The sequence below is a fragment of the Cupressus sempervirens genome, chromosome 6 (genome assembly GCF_028749045.1).
Source record: "Cupressus sempervirens isolate cs-2001-9-10 chromosome 6, ASM2874904v1, whole genome shotgun sequence".
NCBI classification, from domain to species: Eukaryota; Viridiplantae; Streptophyta; class Pinopsida; order Cupressales; family Cupressaceae; genus Cupressus; species Cupressus sempervirens.
Genome location: NC_143123.1, coordinates 147,927,344 through 147,946,999, shown reverse-complemented (window position 1 = coordinate 147,946,999; position 19,656 = coordinate 147,927,344). Strand labels below are relative to the sequence as shown.

General features: G+C 35.2%; 1 protein-coding gene across 1 annotated transcript in view; it reads right to left on the bottom strand.

Annotated features, from left to right (window-relative positions):
• LOC149551661 (bacterial hemolysin-like protein) overlaps positions 1-19,656 on the bottom strand; it is a 147,053-nt gene continuing 127,397 nt past the window's right edge. Inside the window, exons 8-9 of the mRNA XM_089789721.1 lie at positions 12,118-12,162; positions 1-489 (exon numbers count right to left, since the gene is read on the bottom strand). Coding sequence (XP_089645847.1) covers positions 352-489; positions 12,118-12,162 — 183 coding nt within the window. The 3' untranslated portion in view covers positions 1-351. The remainder of the gene's footprint in view (positions 490-12,117; positions 12,163-19,656) is intronic.

Here is a 19,656-nt window from a genome sequence, read left to right as displayed (position 1 = left end):
TTTTTAGAAAACTTATCTAGTAAATCATATTAGTAAAGAAAAATGTGTGGCCTCTTTGGGAACAATACATGTGAGAATGCAATATATTTCACCTAAAAACAACCAAAACTCAAGTTGACTACAATGGGACATGATAGAATATTTTTGAGAGAAGGATTCTTGAAGAAATTCAAACTATTCTTTGCACTTGCATTTAAAAACACAACTATTCAATCTAATACATGTTAAGTGATAATAATTTTGGTTTTAGGTCTATACATTTTTACAACTTGAGACATATATGAACCAATGTTACTTGATGGAACAAGGGAAGGAATAGGAGCAAATTTGGCCATTTTCTTGATATCCATATCAAGAAACGTTCTCTTCATTTCTTTGAAAGTAAGCTAGAAACTCAACATTTCCTTCTGCCCCTTTGATCGGAGACTCAATCCATCCTTTAGTACTGAATCCAAACACCTCCACACCCTTGATGATCTTTTCTAGTACCTAAAAATATAGGAACCAAATAATTAGAGTCAATTATTCTTTTTACGAAGAATAGTTCACAAAACAATTACTTTTCTCTAACAATCATCAAGGATTCAATGGTTAGACTGTGTTAGTTCCTTATGTAAACTAGCTTGACCAAGTATATAGTGGAACTTTTGAAAATCGTATACAAGATGAACATACCAATAGATACAATGGTACAAATTAAATTTACTCTCCAAATATTAATTTCCACTTTTATACAATTGTCCAAAAAAAATGAAGTACCTCACGATTTTCATAGAAGAAAAAAGAACATTGAGGAAGGAAAATCTTTCTAATTTTGTATAATCCTCTAATTTCATCAGAATGTTTCACATTGAAGTTAAGCATAATGACCATAAACCTAGCAATAGGCATTCTTAGGATTATTCTTCAATTTTAAAAATTTGAAACTAATAAATAATTAAAGTTAAACAATTGAAAGCTAATAAATAATGAAAGTTTAAAAATTAAATATTCTTCATAACTAAAGATGATATCAACCCTCAAGTCCCACAATATGACTAATTTGTTTTGTGCCAAAGCGCTCACATAAATGAGAGCTTATTGATATGACAAGATCATATGAATGCCAAAAAGAAAAACTTTTCTTACTTTAAAGCAAAAAAAAAAAAAACAATAGCTTTAATTCCTTACTTCAGCTTTTTTCAAATATATCATATCAAGAGATGTTGGTCAAACTTCTCCATTTGCCTTTAGTTTTTTTGGAGAAAAAACTTAAGGGTGGAGATGGACCCATTTTTGTATTTTCAATGCGACGTAAGTAGCTTTATTTGACAAAAATAATACAACAAATGAAAGCAAGCCACACAATGCGTATTTGATCTCCCTATCTTTCTAGAGCCAAGATCTTTTGCTATGAAACTTTGATCAAGTTCTCTACAATTGTTTGTATCATTTCTTCTCCAAATAGGGTATTCAAAGGTCCCACATTTAAAATTTCAATGTAATTGGCTCAAACATTCATGCAAGATTGTCGTGTCCCCTGGTAAGATCGGGCATAATTATTACATATTGAATTCAAACTTAAAATTATGTACTATGAACCCAATATTTGTTTTCTATTATAAATTATATAAAAATCATGTATTCATTCAAGCAACAACATGAGACTTACAAGCTCAGTCAATCAACAAACTCAAACAAATACGAGCTCCTTACAAGCAACCACACTAGAAACAACAATTAGAAGACTAAGAGTCAACTTAGAATCCACCTTTTATAATGAGACAAATACAACCAACAAAAGAACAAGAGTTATCCACAAAGATGTCATGCTTGGGATTTCAAGCCTGGTCTCCACAATGAGAACTCATTGCTTCAACTAATGAAGTTAAACCCCCTAGATTCCTACAAACAAAAATAATCATAAACAGGAAGTCACAATAATTCATGCATATCTAATCTATTACTATTTGGCTCAAGGATGGAAGGTGTAGGCATTATTAGAGTTGCCTAAATACCATCTTTGCAATGAATTCACTCAAAATTTACAAGTCCAAAGTTTGTAGTCATCAAAGCTTATGGCACGATGACCCCTACCCTATCTTAGGAAAAAGATTCATTGCTTGGATTTATACAAGCCCCTCCTTGGTAACATCATACATTTCCCTTCTGTAAGTCAAAGAATATTAAGATTAGAAAAGTAATTACTATATAAAATTATAATTAAATAATTTATATATCTTGGACTTTTTTTTACTCACTACTAGGGGTTAATATATTTATACACAATTGACAAGGAATTATATATTTATAATCACTCAAATTAGTACTCTGACCCATCCATATATGTATATGTGTGTGTGTGTGGGTGTGGGTGTGCGTACGTTACTGGACTGATATTGATTGTTTTGAGATCCATAAAACCCTTCCTTTCTCCCACAATATCCTTTTCAATATCTATGTTTTTGTTTTGTGTTGATCCCTCCCTTAATCATTTGTTTTTATAGTATATGTGCACAGGATGTATGTGTTGCTCACATCACTTATTTAACGATGTTTTAACAATTGAAATGAATCAACGGTATAGAAACAAGTATTAAGTTCAATGTAATCATGCTAGGGGTGATGAGCAAAAAAATATAATCAACCCATCGCTTGTAATCCTTATTTGTTTTATAGTATGTACTCCATCCTGACCGTGCCAACATGGATGGTATTTGTCTTGTGTCTTATACGGTGGTCTCTCCAGGAACATTATAGTCATAGCAATCTCATGTATATTGATTACTTGATTAACTAATGTATTTATTAATTAACTTAATTATAAGAGTGATAATTAGCATGTCCATAAAAATTGGCTTTGTTAATTGATAATTAACTACATATAATTTATTATTCAACTAATTATTTGTTAATAATAATACATTTAATTGAACAAATTCAATTAATATGTATTTATTACAAAGAGGGACTAATATAGTCCAACCCTCCTAAATTAGCTTGTCCTCGAGCAAATTGAAATTTGGGTGTTCAAACACTTTTGCCCCTTCTCAGGTTGCTTCTTCTTTGGGTAGGTCTTCCCATTTGATCAAATTGTCTCATACTTAGCCTTCTTCTTCGACTTTTCTTCATCCTCTTCCTCACAAGCTACTTCTAATTGGTGGGCTTGGCTTTTACATTTATGGCCAGGTTACCATCTTCCCTTGCATCTATAGCATGATTTCTTTGTAGGGCAATGACGTTATTTTTCCCATGGCTCATGGCATGTGAAAGCATAAACGCTTCCTTTTTAGTTTGTCCTTGTGGTCTAGATGATCCTTGTGGTGATCATCTTTCTCACATAACCCCTTCAAATGATCATTTAAGCTTTTGTTATTAGAGGATGATGTTTCTACATTTATGGTTGTTCCTATTGCATCATAACCTAAGTAGTTGATTTGAAAGTAGCCTCCAATCCTTTTATTAATTGGTTTAATCCATCCATGAATAGATAGGTTAATTTTTCCTCATTAATCCTTGTGACTTCCGTTGATAGGTTAATTTTTCCTCATTTATCCTTGTGACTTCCGTTCAAATTCTTTGGAACCTACTAATGTATTCACCTACTGTACCTATCTATTTTTGTTGATTTAATTCCTTGAAATCTTTTTAAGGATGCTTTTTAATAGGAGAAAAAAAACTTTTGAAGGGACCCAAAACTCTTTACAAAATAGGTTTGGAAGGACCTAAAACCTGAAACAAAAGATAATCAATACAACACACTATACAAGATAGGACTACACCAAGAAATAACATAACCAGAATGAGGGAGAAACCAATAAACTCCCACCAATGAAGAGGAATGTTGTATGAGAACGAGAAGTTCATACATAAAAATCTAGAATGCAGCCATTAAGTGGGGACAAGACATGACGGCCAGTCCAACCCCTAAAACTAACACTACCCATTATGATTTACCTTTTGGTTTACTCGTATGAAAACGAAGGGTCATATCAAAAGAATGTGAAGGCGAAGAAAAACGTTTTTTTGCTTACTATGGTCCAACCCCCTTCCACCTTCACAGTCTCATCCTACCAAGAAATCAAATCAAGCACAAAGCTCCTCAACCCCAAAGAGGGAAGACCAGCCATTAAAGTAGGTCCACCATGACCTTGCAAAATAGGACCAACAACCACAAAAGGGATCACTTTGTCTACAAGCACAACTTGGGGCACAAAAGCCAAAGCACAAACAAAATCACCTCCACTAGCACCAAAGAGAGTAGCACTAGAAGGGGTAGGACCAACATGGATAGAAGTACTAGTAGCAGTAGATAAGATAGATAAGATAATAATATTATGTCCAACAAAAGACCACAGTGAAGGTCTATGGGACTGGAAGCTTACACCAAGAAAATGGGAGACAAATGGAGCACCAAATGGTGACCACAAAAGAACAAGTACAACAAAAGAAGAAAGCAAGAGACATCACGAAAAATATTAGTTATTCGTCCTCGCAGGGAAAAAGTTCAACAACGACTGATCAGTGCAACTACCAGAGGTCATGTGATGAAGCTGAGTGCTACGAGAGGAGTGTTGCTAGCAAAGAGGTCCCCTGCGGGGTCTCACAGATCTGGAATGACCCGTATTATGGAAACTGTACGGACGCTTCACACCCCGAACCGAATTTAAGGGTGAGATGAAGGCCACAATAAGATATGTCTGGGCCTGACTCTTGGGAAATGGAAGCTATAAAGTATGATCACGAAGTTGCAAGGACTCACGAAGATAGAGCGCAATGCAACGCTAATCGATGTACTTGAAAAAATCTGAGAGGGATCTACAATCTGTAAACAGGCAATAATATCTCCCTCTAATCTCATAGCATATGAGGCATCTGTAAAGAAAATGAGTCTCAAATTCTGCCTCAACTAAGGTACAAAGTGAACACACCCAATCCTCTCTAGCAATATGGTGATCGACCTAGATCCAAAGTCTGTGCGAGCCCACCTTGAAGGAGTCAAGGGAGATACATAGAGCGTGTGTCCAGTATCTGTGTAAGTACTCAGGGCGAACAATAATCCCATCTCGAATATCTAGGAAGTGCTCGGCGTAGAAAGCCATCCTCAAACGTAGTCCCCCTAGAGGATCCACCCAAGTCTGTAAGATATACTGCCTGTAGATGTTGAGTCTGGCATGCCCGTTCAACTCCTGTCGAGAGGGGAGTAGATGAGCAAAAGCGTCTAATGAGAACTAGTATGGAGGGAGACGATCGATGTCAATCCCAACTGAACTCAACAAGATAGTATCCTAAGCATACCAACATCGAACTCTAGGAGTTGGATCAGAGTCTGCAATAGCAACTGAGGAGCAGTAGGCCAAGTAAGGGTATATGTGTTGGCCTTCAACCGAGTCTGGTGTAGATGACAACTGAAGACCACACAATTTGAGGCAGACAATTTGAAGGGTTGCCGACCTCTAAAGACCAAGCATCCGAAGCAAAAGGAGAAAACCAATCCTACGCAACCACTTGGGAGAAGCACCTTTGAGAGGTCTTCATAAAAAAAAAATGTTGTGTACAGGAAACTTTCCACCATACAAGCTTTTTTATTTTCTCTAGATTACACTAAGCCGACACATGTCAAAGCTCAAAGCAACGTCTACACTTGAAGGAAATCCCTTCATAATCCAAAGCTTGGATCCAAGAACCCTTAGAGGTTTCAATGCTAATGTTCATCGATGCCCCGTATAAATATCTAACTCAACCCAGATAAGAGAAAAAGTAGTAGAAAATATCATAAGATTCCTCATCAATCATCAAAAAATCACCAAGAACATTTCCCAACTTCTCAAGGAAAGAATCGACCCAATAGTAAAGGGGAAAATTAGGAAGTCGAACCCACGCCAAAACCTTATTGAAGGTTTCAAAGCAAGGTTGAACTCCATAGACCAAGGTCTATTCATGAGCGTGAATATATCTTCCCAACTAGAGAAATGATCACGCAAATTCTTATTCCTCTCCTCAAAATCTACAAATTTTACCACAAAAAAAAAAAACCTTGCCAAAGGGTAAATGTACACAACCCTAGTAAGAAAGGGCTCCCAATTAACAAAAATCCAAGAGTGCAAATTAGGGAGACCAAGCCAAAATCCTCGGAAATAGTAGATCAAAGCATGACAAGATAACACAAAGGTATCATAGTCAATTTCCTCCAACTCCAAATCCAAACGAAAAGCTATAGGCTTAGAAACTAGAATAGGCACAGTAATTGGCTTCTTCAAATTAAAAGCCCTACCATTTGGCATACCTAACAACAAACCCATCATCACTTAAGGCTCAATTGCCCCAATACCAACCATCAAAAACATGGCACAAGGTGACACCACAACAACAGAATCAGCAACAAAAGCCAAGGTCCCAATTCCAGACACAGATAACCTCATTTGTGACAACCTTAACTGACATAAGCACTACAAAAGTAGACAAAGGCTTTGATGCAAGGAAAGTCCCTAATGATCCCAAAGACGGGCAAGATGAGGTGGAAGGGACAACAATCCTTCCACCCATAGACCCCACACCATTAGAAACCATCCTAGCCACATCAACAACGATAGGGGCAGAGAATAATAGTACATTAGTCAAACCAGGAGAACAGGTGTTCCAAATAGCAATTGAAATGTTGACGTTAGTTGACTTAACTAGCATTGTAAATAGTGGTTGAAACGTCGACATTAGTTGACTTAGTCAAGCCTAAGGAGGGGCCATGAGAAACTCGCAGTACGCAAGCCCCATTAGCCATTGTTGACAAACAGATGCAAAATGCTTAGCAATAGTAGAGGAAACAATGCCAACCAAAGGATCAGCATCCACTAATGAAGGCACACCCACAGCAAACTAGGCATGGACAGAGGACCTGGCATTGAGAGCCAAAAAAGGGTTTAAATTCGCAGAGAAGCGAGAACCCTTCAAACAAGCTTAAAGAAAAAAAAACTGCAACAACCCTTGTTTCCTTATCCTCTTGGGGATGTTTGCAATCGAACCTTTTAATCATTTTTTGTGAGAATTCCTCATAAGAGGTTATGTTTTTGCATCCTTTGGTGGGGACACCATGGTGCCACCAATAGTGGGTTGTATCTTCCAAGTGTAGGATTGGCAAATTGAATTGTATCCTCTTTTATCATAGGATTGAGGTTCAAGAAAGTGTTTAATTTATGCAACCATCCATGGATTGTGATTTTGTCAACTCGGTCAAAATTTTGAATGGTGACCTTATCTGCCTTGAATTTCAAATTGTTATTAGGTTGCTCCATTTCTCTCCTAGGAGCTTCTGATCACTTTGCTTCGCAATAGTCTCTAAAAGATACACTCCTTATTTTGACACTTAATGTTGAGTAAACCTCCAATAATTCTATTGTGTTGCTAGGGAGGTGATTATTCCCCTCTTCCTCCCTCAATGTATTCCTTCTTGGTAGAAAGATGGTTTTTCCTAATTCTTGATGTGGATGTCCTACCATTATTATGTGAATGGTTTGTATTAGCACCTTTTCCACTAGGATGTGATCTAAGATCGTTAATTAAACCATTCATATTGTTCAAGACTTCCATGAGGACATGTCCTCTTCTATTTTGTTTCATTAGTGTCTTAGTTATTATTTCCATGAATAGCCTTATTTCTTTGCTAGTTAGTTCATCCAATCTATTGTTTGGCATAATTACTACATAGTTAAATCAAACTTAGCATTATATGTCCTAAGAACAAAACTACTCAAAAACAAGAAGTAAAAATAATTTAAGTATATCCTATCATATAGGTGTAGGATGCAAGGTGTAGGTGTTATCCAAGTTCTCTAGACACTGACTTTGCAATGGATTCCCTCAAAATTTACAAGTCCAAGTATGTATCCATCAAGACTTACGGAATGTTGATCACTACACTATCATGGTACAAAGAACCATTGTGTGGATTTATACAAGCCGCTACTTGGTAACATCACACATTTCCCTTGAACAAGTCAAACAATAATAGAAATAGAAAATTAATTTATATATACAATTATAATTAAATAATTTACATATCTTGGATAAATAGAGATATACATTACTTATGTTTGTTTACTCACTGATAGCAATTATATATTTATAATTACACAATTCAGCACTTTTCTGTATACACTAATATAGTTGTATTTGTGTGTGTGTGCATGCATGTGTGTGTGCGCGCGCGCGTGCGTGTGTGGGTGTGTGTGTGTGTGTGCGCGCGCGTGCGTGTGCGCGCGCGCGCGTGTGTGTTATATCTACTATCTAGAGACCTACACTTACTCTTTCATGGAGATCTTTTTCTTGTTTTGGTTTTGTGTTGGTTTCTCCTTTCATTGCTTCTTTAACATATGTGCACGAGATGTGTTTTTTGACCACGCCTGTTTTTAATCAATGTTATAACAATTGTAATGAATCAATGACGTAGTAACAAATATGGAGTTCATTGTAATAATTCCAACGGGTATAAGTAACAAACTATTATCAATTAGATGGCTCCCGCCTGTGCTTTTGAAATTTTGCCTCCTGCCCGTGAGTTCCTCACTTCAACCTGCAATGGACTCAGGAAGGCTCGTGGTGTGGTGGCTACCTCTGCTACGGCCCGACTCCCTACAACAAATGTTGTTACGGCTTCCTCTATTAGGGTTCTTAGGCCCCCTCTTGTTGTGGTTGACGCTAGAGCTGAAATTGTTGTTCTTGTTGTGGACACCTTTCCTATTGTTTCACGAGTGGTTGGGGTTTGATCTACTATCTCTTGTGCAAATGTGGCGGCTTTTGAAGCAAGTATTAATGCTCTAGTTCTGAGGAACGGGTCCCATCCGTCTATGGCTAGCCGTGAGGCTGTGCTTTTTCCTGTATGTAAGCCGCTTTTGCTTAAGCTTGATTCAAACATTGTTGATGAGATCAATACATATGTGGATGATTTTTCTGCTACTGCTATCTTTCATTTTAAGGTTTTTTGGCCCTCTCTCTCGGATCTGCATGCTTGGATCTCCAAATTTTGGGAACTAATCATTTCAAATTTAATTCAGATCTACCTTGTGGCAAGGGGTTTTTTTATTGTGAAATTTGCTAATGCTAATGATAGGGATTTTGTCCTGTGTTCTGGTTTCTCTTTGGAGGAACGGTTCCCCTGATGGTCAAACCTTGGTATCCGACATTTAACCCGACTATTGAGTCCTTTGATAAGATTCCTCTTTGGGTTAGATTGTCGAATCTTCCCCTTCATCTATGGAAGGACTCAGTCTTCGAGGTTGTGGGGGAAGCCCTTGGGGATTTCTTAATGGTTGATTCAGTTTCCTCCAATGTCTTTAGGACAACGTATGCTCGCATCCTTGTGGAGATGGATATCTCTAAAGGGCTCCCTGCTATGATAAAGTTGGCTTCTTCGAGTGGTTCCTGGATTTAGCTTCTCGATTATGAAGGTATTCCCTTCAAACGTAAGAAGTGTCATAATACCGGTCATCTTGTTGCTTGATGCTCCCCTTATAAGGTTAGATCGAAGAAATCACCTTCTTGGTGGTTGGGGGTTTCAGATGATCATTATACAATTCAGAAAGTTGCTTCGGCTGTGGATGGGTTGGATAGTTCTTCGCATACTAATCTCACTTTGGATGAGGATTCTTTTGATGTGTCTAATGTTGCGCATGTTGTCCCTACAACAGTTTTGACTCAAAGTGTTGTTGATGATATGTCTCCTGTTGACTTTGCGATTCTAAACCCTTTGCCTGCTTTGAGTTAGAATTTTGTTGTTGTCCCTTCTATTGATGTTGACTCTTTCTAGAACATTATTGTTGGCTCTTTAGCTGCAGGGGTTTTGGGGGTCAATGGGGACTAGTAGAAAGCTGTCGGGAAGGTGGAGGATGGTTGGACTTCAGTTAAAGGAAAAAAAGGAAAGTCCTCCAAACCTTACATTTGATATGGCTTTACGTTCTCAAAAGAAGGGACCACAATGTAAATCTTGATGGTCTATGTTTTACTTGAGTTGTTTGCCCTCATGTTGGGAACATTAGTGTGTCCCTCTAGTTTGTTGGGTGGTTCTCCACAATTGTTTAAGGATTCTCATTGTAATATTTTTCGTGTCCCTTTGTACAAGGTTTTGAGTCCTTTCAAAACCTATTTTTACTTAATCAAAAAAAACTATTATCGACCCATCACTTGTAATCCTTATTTGATTGTGATATGTATTCCTTCTAGATCTTGCCAACGTGGATGATATGTCTCTATGTCTTAGACGTGATCCTTGCAAGGACATTATGGTGATGGCAATACCATGAATATTAATTGCTCAATTAAGTAACTTATTCATTAATTAACTTGACAATAAGAGCGATAATTAGCTTAACCATGAAAATTGTCTTTGTTTGTTTAACATTTGTTAATTGATAATTATTTTTATATTTTTATTCATCACTCAATTGTTTGGTAGAAATAATGCATTTAATTGAATAAATTTTATTAAATTTTACTTATTAAATATTTCTTACAAATAGGAGCTATTAAAAAGATACTCTGTGATGTAATGTTATTTCATCTCCACTAGCTCAAAAAGTAAGAAAATGACATAATTTGTTTGTAAACTTTTCTTTTCAATTTAGTAAAATTGAAAAGAACAAAAAATAACTATTAAATTTAAGATATTCTCCATGAAGGTAGTCATTTATACTTTTGATCCAACTTACAAAGAGTTCTTATCTTTCTTACAAGCCTTAGAACAAGGAATAATAAATTTAATGGCATCTACTTTAGACCATTTTAGTTCCCTAATCACAAGGGAATTACTCTTTCTTTTAAGTAGTATAATCGCTTTTCAAAAAGGAATAAAATTACAAGTAATTGTTTGCAATAGTTCTTTGGATGTTGATTGCCTAAGCATTACCAATAGGATAACTTTTAAATGTGTAGCACCAATGCTCAAAGCCTAGCAAGACACATTATTGTAATTGTATTTTCCTAAGGCTTTTAACTAACCTAGCTTATGCATGGACCTCTAGATTAATATGCTGACAAAATGTCCTTTGTTGTCATTTGGATCTTTGTTATGCTTGTGTCATTTGTTTTCAATTTATTAGCTTATAGGGAGGGATTTGTTTTTTTATGAAATCGACAAATTTAATGACTTGATTTGAAAGGTACATAACTCTTTTTTTCTCTTAATAAGTTCTATATTCTTCTAGCGTTACGGTTTCAATTTTGCAGTCTAGTTGGTTTAAAATTATACATTTAGTAGCAAGTTGCATGTTTTCACATATAAACTACAATCTCTATTCCATTATCACAAGCTACTATTTGTCACTCGCAACAAACATAACCTCAAAATTTGTCTGTATCCTTCTCATATACCATTAGTTTAAATTGTGAACAAAAATGATTAATATCTATCATGGAAATACAAGTTATTAAATTCATGTAAAATAAGTCATAGAACTTAACTATTTCTTTATTTTTTGTTCTCAAACTTTGTCTTTTTTTAATTTGGCAAATCTGTCACCCCTTACCTTAATTATCCTTTTGGATACATGAATTTAGGAGCTTGGGGCCCTCCACCATTGTCTGGGAGAGTTGAAGCCTTAATGAGAGCCCTTAATGGTAGCCATCTTCTTCACCATCCATGTGGTTTTGCCTTTTGTCAACCTCTCCAACAAATACTGGGAAGGAAGCTTCTAATTCTTTAAAGGAGCCCATTGACATGAAGCCTCTAGCCTCACTACTACTTATTGCTTACTAATAGCATTAAAGATTACCATTTTATTTCCTTTAATTTGCATAGATGTGATGCGAAAGTATCAAACCACTTCTAGACCTAGCACCAAAGTTGAATATTCTCTCATTGTTTGTTCCTTTACTAAATATTCTAATAGTGTCTCGATTTATTTTTCTTAAATAATCTCTCATAACATGTCCTACCCATGATACCTTCGAATTTCCCAACAAAGCACCATTGTAATTGAGCTTGAAGAAGTCAATAGGGGGAGCTCCATTAGTAATTTCATAGTCATATATATAAATGGGAGGAACAAACTTGAACTCAAAATACACATATTTCAAAATCATAAAGAAAATGCAATCCAATAAGGTTGCACAAAATTTCTCAACCAACAAAATTCAAATTAAAATGTTTACCTCTTTATGAACTTCTGGATCCCTTACTATGCCACCTCCACCTACCTATAACAAGGAGAGCCAAAAACTAACATTAACTAAAGAAAAAGATGCATAGTTAAACATGGCAAAAGTAAAGGTCATAGTCATTAACTACCAATCTTTTTTTGAATCCCGTATTATATCTTGAGAATAAAGAAGCATACAAATGTGCAAAATGGGAAGCAAAATGTATAGCAAGTTGCAATGGTCGATTATGACTAATTTGAAACTAGAATTAAAAGGATGGAGATATAAAAGCTCATATAACGCTCTGATCAGATAAATGCACCCTAAGATTTTATCAAGAGGGTTTTTAGAAGAAGAAAACAAAAATTTCTTTAATTGTCATCAATATGTGAAATCAAAACATAGAATGTGTTGTCCCTTGTCTAATATGTATTATATTATAATAATAATAATAATATGAAATTTAATAATAATAATAAATTTAAAATATAATAAATAAATAAATTCTCAACTAATTGTCCATTAATAAACAATTTATGAATTGCTCAAATATAACATATACACATATATTAATAATCAATATAAAACTTCACATGTGTAATAGATTTATCAGAGTAATTGATTAATATCTATTACATGATATTAATAATAAACAAGACCTCTGGAAGAGCTTGAGTCTCTACCTTATGGGAGGGTTAGAAGATTAATTATCTATAAATCTTAGTTAATTTTTCTATTTGGTTTGAAATATTATAATATTTTAGAAAACATTGAGAAATTGGTAAGAAATGAAAGGGAAATATATTTATGTTTTAATGCTTAAACTCAATATCGTAATAACAAAATTTGTTACTAAATATTGAATATTGAAGCAAAGGCTTAGAAAAATTGGGGAAATTATGAACTCATGTTTAAAGTTCATATTGTAAGGAAAGAATTCATCATATTTGTGTCCCAGAGATTAATATAGTACTGTAAGAAAGGATTTTGCTTTTGAAAACTAGAGCTTAGTATATAAAACTTTAATATTAGAAATTAAGATAATGAATTTGTGGGATACAATATTTATAAGGTTGAAGATTTTAATAGTTATTAATACATTAATAAAACTATATACATTTTCCTATTAGAAGTCTTCAAAAAAGGTCCAAATTGAAAACTAAATTTTTATATAAAATTATCTCTAAAAAATTTGTAACAAATATATAAAAGTGGTCTGTCAAATAGATGTAATTCTTAACACATTAACATAGATTTTTTTTACAAATGATAACATCTATAACAATTATTTCGTTTTAATATCTAGTTGCCATTTTTTATATAACTAGTTGAGGCATTCAAAGTATTGCCAATATTACCGTGTTGTGATTGTATGGGAGGGCAAATCGATTTCAAAATAGAACTCATCTTAATGATGTTGTTGTTGAATAAATTGTACATTGAATAATGAATTTTGTACATAAAATTTGATCCAACACAACTCAATTCAACGAGCAAATCTTTTTTTCAAATACAGATAATTTAGTGCAATCATGAGACAAATTTCTTGCAATTAGAATTGTTGCACATTAAATCTTAATGTTCTTTGTGAATTAAATAGGATACTATGGTATTTAATCAAGCATTTTTCAATTTTGTTCATTTAAATATTGGATATGGATATGGACGTTGTAGATAGGGATATGATTTAGTTTATCCTACATCTTGAGTCAACAGAAAATGGTCCTTTTACGTTAACCAACAGTTTAGGCGAAACCCAAAACATTGTAATCTAATGTTTCGTACTGGGTGTTGTTACATAGAAAGAAGGAAAAAAAAGACATAGAGCGCATTAAGTCTCGTGGTGACACATTCAACGAAATAGTCAATGGCGATTTACAGTAAGCTTATGTGAACTGGGTGTTGCTTAACGAGGCAGGTAGGGCTATTCTCTGTGAAGATGATTCACAGTCGATGGCAGTTCAAGATTTACAAGTCAAAACTGAGTCAGGCACTCTTACTGAGCTCATATAAGGTTAAATGACAAAGAGAGGTGAGCAAAACTGAGAGGGAAGCTAAAGTTGACCTGATAATGATTGAGCTCTAATTACTTCATATTGGTTAATCTTCCAAATTGCTTAGGATTTTGTTGTTGAAAGAAACTAAGAAATGACAATTGGCATGATGCAATGGGTATTTGCCCACCAAAATTGTTGTACCCTAGAACAAGATGTTCAAGATTCAAAAGATTTGCAACATTCTCGAGCACATAACATCCAAAATCATTTTTGGAGAGGTCAAGATGTGTTAAAGAGGGTAAAGAAAAATTAACAGGAATCATGCCCAAATTTGATTTGCTTGTGTGACAACCCATAAAAAGGCTCGGATCCACGCCAGAAAATCCTTGTTCGCGTTGCCACTCTGATCTAGGGTGCGGAGAGAGGATGGCAAATTTTCTAAGTTGTAGATTCATCAGGAAAGACCAATAGAAGGTTGTAGAAGATGTGAGAAATGTTCATATTTTTTATATATTTTTTTTGACAATATTAGTAAATTCTAGAGATTGATTTTTCCTCTAATTTATGTATAAAAAAAAGAATTTTACCCCTTCCAGAAATCCTTCTGGCCAACCAAAAATTAAGAATCGTTGTTTGAAAATTAATTAAAAAATAAACTGATTTTTAAACTTTAAGAACTCACTAGTTCTTATTGTAAAAATGAATTGACCACCACTGGTAACATTAGTTCCCTAATTGTAGATAGGTAGGGATTAAAAACAACAATATGAAAATTTCACATTTATTAAATTTATTAATGTCTATTAAATATTTATATTAAACAATATAAAACTTTAATACAATTAATGTTTGTTATAAAATTAATATCAATTCAAATATTATCTACATGGATCAAACTACTACTTATTTACCAAACTAATCAATAATAACTAGCTTGCAAATAACTAATAAATTAAGATTTATTATTTTAATAAAAAATAATGTTTCTTTTCAATCTGTGATTAATTAGGAAATATACTTACGGAGTTAGTAAATTTTCAAGGAAAGATGTTGTAGAAAGACAACTCATCATGTTGAGTATGCTGGAAACATATTTATATGAATCGATTCCACTTTTGTCAAGGGAGAGAATATGGCATAGAAAATAAGGAGTGATAGCATAATAAATGATAGGATGCACAAGGTAGAAACAAACAAAATACCAATTGATGTGATGAAGGGTACTCCCCTTATTAACACAAACACACACACAACAAAATAGGAGAAATAACAACATTTTGCAAAAACAGAAAATGGGCTTATTATCTCCAATAAAATGGAATTACAATATTTAGAAAAAGAACATGCAAAGCCACATAGGCATTTTCCTTACAATGTTTTGTGAGCCAAAGCCACCTTCAACCTATCCAGAACTGTGCTAGACAACCCTGCAAGCCTTCAGAGATAGAGAGATATTGGTATATCTAAGATCTTACTAACGGATATCATGATGTTATATGAGACAATGATTGGTAGACTCGGGACAACATAGGGCCTCTCCAACCCTATCCAAAGCACCATTGGAGTGAAGCAAGGTTGCCCCCTCTCGCCCACCTTGTTCGAGATCTACATTAATGAGCTTGAGGCTTTTCTCAATGACTCCTCGCTTCCGGGTGATGGTAGTCATCTACACCAGGTATTGACTCCATCTTTCTCTTTGTCGATAATGTGGTTATTCTTGCCTCTTCTCCTGAGGGTCTTCAGAGGCTTTTGGATAGACTTGCATCTTTTTGCGACATGAAACAGCTGGTCGTGAACCTTGAGAAGACTCGTGTTATGGTCTTCAATGGTCTGAAGACATCACAACTCCATTTTCAGTTCCAAGGTCGGAAAGTTGAGATTACATCATCTTACACATACCTTGGGGTTAAGTTTTCTGGATCTCGTTTCAGCTTGAGACCAGCCATTCAGACACAGATCAATAAAGGGTTGGGTTCCCTTGCCATGCTCGAGAGACAATGCTTCAAACACCACTTTCAGGACACATCGTCTAAGCTATCCCTCCTCGGTTTCCTTAGTAAGACCCACAGTGCTCTATGGTTCGGTGGTTTGGGGTCCTTCCCTTTTAGACTTGGATTGGACCATGATCGAGCATACCCAGACTCTGCTCCTCCGTCGGATTATCAAATGTCATAGATCTACCCCCAATAGTATTATTTTGGCTACGTTTGGAGCTCACCCATTCAGGCTTGCAGCCATTTTTGACCTGATCTAGTTTCTTCAATGTCTTTGTGGCTTTGCAGACTCAATTGTGATACACAAATCAGCATTGCATTGCGCTCTATCTCCGTGAGTCCTTATAGCTTCGTGACCATACTTTACAGCTATCATTTCCCAAGAGTCAAACCCAAGCACAGCTTATTACGACCTTCTTCTCACCCTAAGCTCCGACTTGGGGTATGAAGCGACATAGAGTTTTCCTAACACAAGCCATTCTAGATCTATGGGACTCTGCAAGGGATCTCCTCACCAATGACACTCCTCTCGTAGCACTTAGATTCATCAAAAGGCCTCTAGTAGCCGCACAGATCAGTTGTTCTTGGACTTTTTCCCTATGACGATAGATACCTATTAATTTTTGTGATGTCTCCTTATTTCTTCTTCTTTTGTTGTACTTGTTCTTTTTTGGACACCATTTGGTGCTCCATTTGTCTGCTTTCTTCTTGGTGTAAGTTTCCAGTCCGGTAGACCCATGTTGTGGTCCTTTATTGGACATTAATAAAATTATTTGATCTTATCTATCTTATTTTATCTTATTGCCCAAGAAGGTTCTAGAGATTTTAACCCTAAATTTTGAGGTCGACCAACCCTTAAGATATTATTATTTATATTTCATTACATTAGAGTACGCCTCAACAGCTTTTGTAACTCAAAAGAAATCTTGAAGGAATTTCATTTTCGTTTGTTTTAGGTGGTGCAACTTCCAAGGACCATAACCAATCGCTAATTACTCCAATTGACTATTATGACCCCATTTCGGAAATGTCAATAAATCAAGCTTTGAAGGCTTTGACCCTTTCTGGAGCCTCTAAAGTCTTCAAAACTAAGTCAAAGTTTTTTATACCCTGCTGCCAATACCAAAAAAAATTAATAACTTCACAAATAGACTTGACATTACAAAGAAAATTTACTGGCAGGGTAATATATCTAAAATGAACCTTCAAGGAAGAAAACACAACATTCTAAGCTCGAACAACCAACATATTAAAAATGGTTTCTTGAAATAGCAACTCTACACTGAAATAGCCCTTGTTGAAAGACCAATCAAAAATGTTTTTGGGTGATGTAAGATTGCCCTTAAACCCAGGATGCTCATGCTTCAGACACTTGGGGTAATTTGAAAAGTGATCCGATCACATCTCAAGTGTTCAACGAAAACCAAGATGGCTAACCTCCTCCCTTGATAGTCATGATGAGAATTTTCAATGGGTCCTTATTTCCATTGACCAAATATTCTGCATATGTCTTTTTTATGGTGTTCTTGCCAACATGACTATCCAAGATATCTTCAATCTCTTCTGTAGCTAAATTAGTTGTTAGAATGTTTCACTATGCTTCAATGACCTCATCTTCAACACCTCATTCATGATAATCTATCATATTTGAAATGTTAAATACTTGTCTAATATTAAGTTCACTAAGCAAATCTACTTCATAGGCATTCCTTGAATCATGTTTCTTTACTATCCTGCATGCTCCAAACTTCTTCATCTTTAGCTTATTACATGTTCTCATGAGAACTCTCTACTTTCTAAAATGAACCATAACTTCATCTACAAATGAAACAAATCGTTATTCCTCCTTTGCTCATCTGCCTTAGCCTTGTACTATGTATTCATTTTAGCAATGTGCTTCCTCACCTCATACAAAATCGTCAAATGTTCTGCGAATTCTTCAACTTCAACAATACTTGTCTCCCCTTCTAGCACTACTTCCATATGCTATTTGGAATGGTGATTCCTCCAATTGACAAAATTGTTGAAGACATATTCCACATGTGGTAAAATCAAATCACATCCCTTTGGTTCATCTCCAACCAAACATCGTATCAAGTTTCCCAAACTCATGTTCGCCACTTATGTATGCTCGTCACTCTGTGGATGATGTGTTGAGCTAAACTTTCAATATATGTTTAACTTCTTCCACAATATTCGCCAAAAATATCCAACGAACTTGTCTCTCAATCTGAAACTATGCTCTTCGATAGACCATGTAGTCTCACCGCTTCTCTAAAAAATTATCATGCCACATGAACAACATCATTAGTCTTATTAGAGGGAATGAGGAGTGTCATTTTTAAGAATTGTCAACCACCACAAAAATTGAATCATGTCCTCGTTGAGTCCTTGGTAAACCAAGAGCGAATTCCATATTGATATCCTTCATTGGCTTCTCTAGTATAGGTACTGAAACAAGTAGTGGTTGATATAACCTTGCATTTTTCTTTGCTCCCTTTGTCATCTAACATACTCTGCAACTTTGTACAAACTTCTCACTACAAAATCTTGAGTTCCTTAAACCCAACATTCTCAATAGCATCTTTGTCAACAAAATTTATCTCTTGTTAAGAGCATTTGCAACCCTATTAAACTTCTCAGTACTGTGTTTCAAAACAGAGGTATAATTTTGCAAAAACTCAACCTATTGCAAATGCCTTTGATTCAACTTTCCCTAACTATTCAAATATTGTAAAGCTTGATGATCTGTAAACCAAAAAAAACACCTTAGGCAAAAGATAATGTCTCCACTCCTCAATTTCTGAACTACAAAATAAAACTCTTGATCATAAACATGATATTTTCTTTTGGCATCATTTAACTTCTCCCTTAAATAAGCAATGGGTCTACCTTCTTGACTCAAAATAGCTCCAATTGCATGACCACTAGCATCATAGGCTCCTTGAAACACCTTGAAAAAATAAGGAAGTCTTAAAATAAATTATTTTGTAAATTTTTGTTTCAACAATTCAAAATTATTGTCTACTCTTGCCGTCCACTTAAAACTCTCTCCTATCCCCTCTCATTGTTTCAATCAAGGGTTCATAGACACTGCTAAAACTTATGATAAACTTTATCTAAAAGCTAGCCAAACCATGAAAAGATCTTGCCTCGCCAGCACTCCTTGGAGTAGACCATTCAATGATAACCTTCATTTCCTTTGGGCCCATTTTAAGACTCTCTGCTAAAACTACAAATCGATGGTATACTTACTCCTTCACAAAATTGCACTTCTTCAGATTTAATCAACAATTCTCTTCCCTTAACCTCTCAAAGACCCTATGAATATGCATTATATGGTCTTCCAATATCTTACCAAAGACCAAAATATCATTTAGGTGAACAATGACAAACTTATCCAAAATCTCTTTCCATACCTCGTTCATGAGTTGCATGAATGTGTTCAATGCATTGGTTAGCCAAAAAGGCATGACTAACCACTCATGCAAGCCCTCCTTTGTATTGAAGGTTATCTTCCATTCATCTCCTTCTCTAATCTGGATTTGGTCATATCCAGT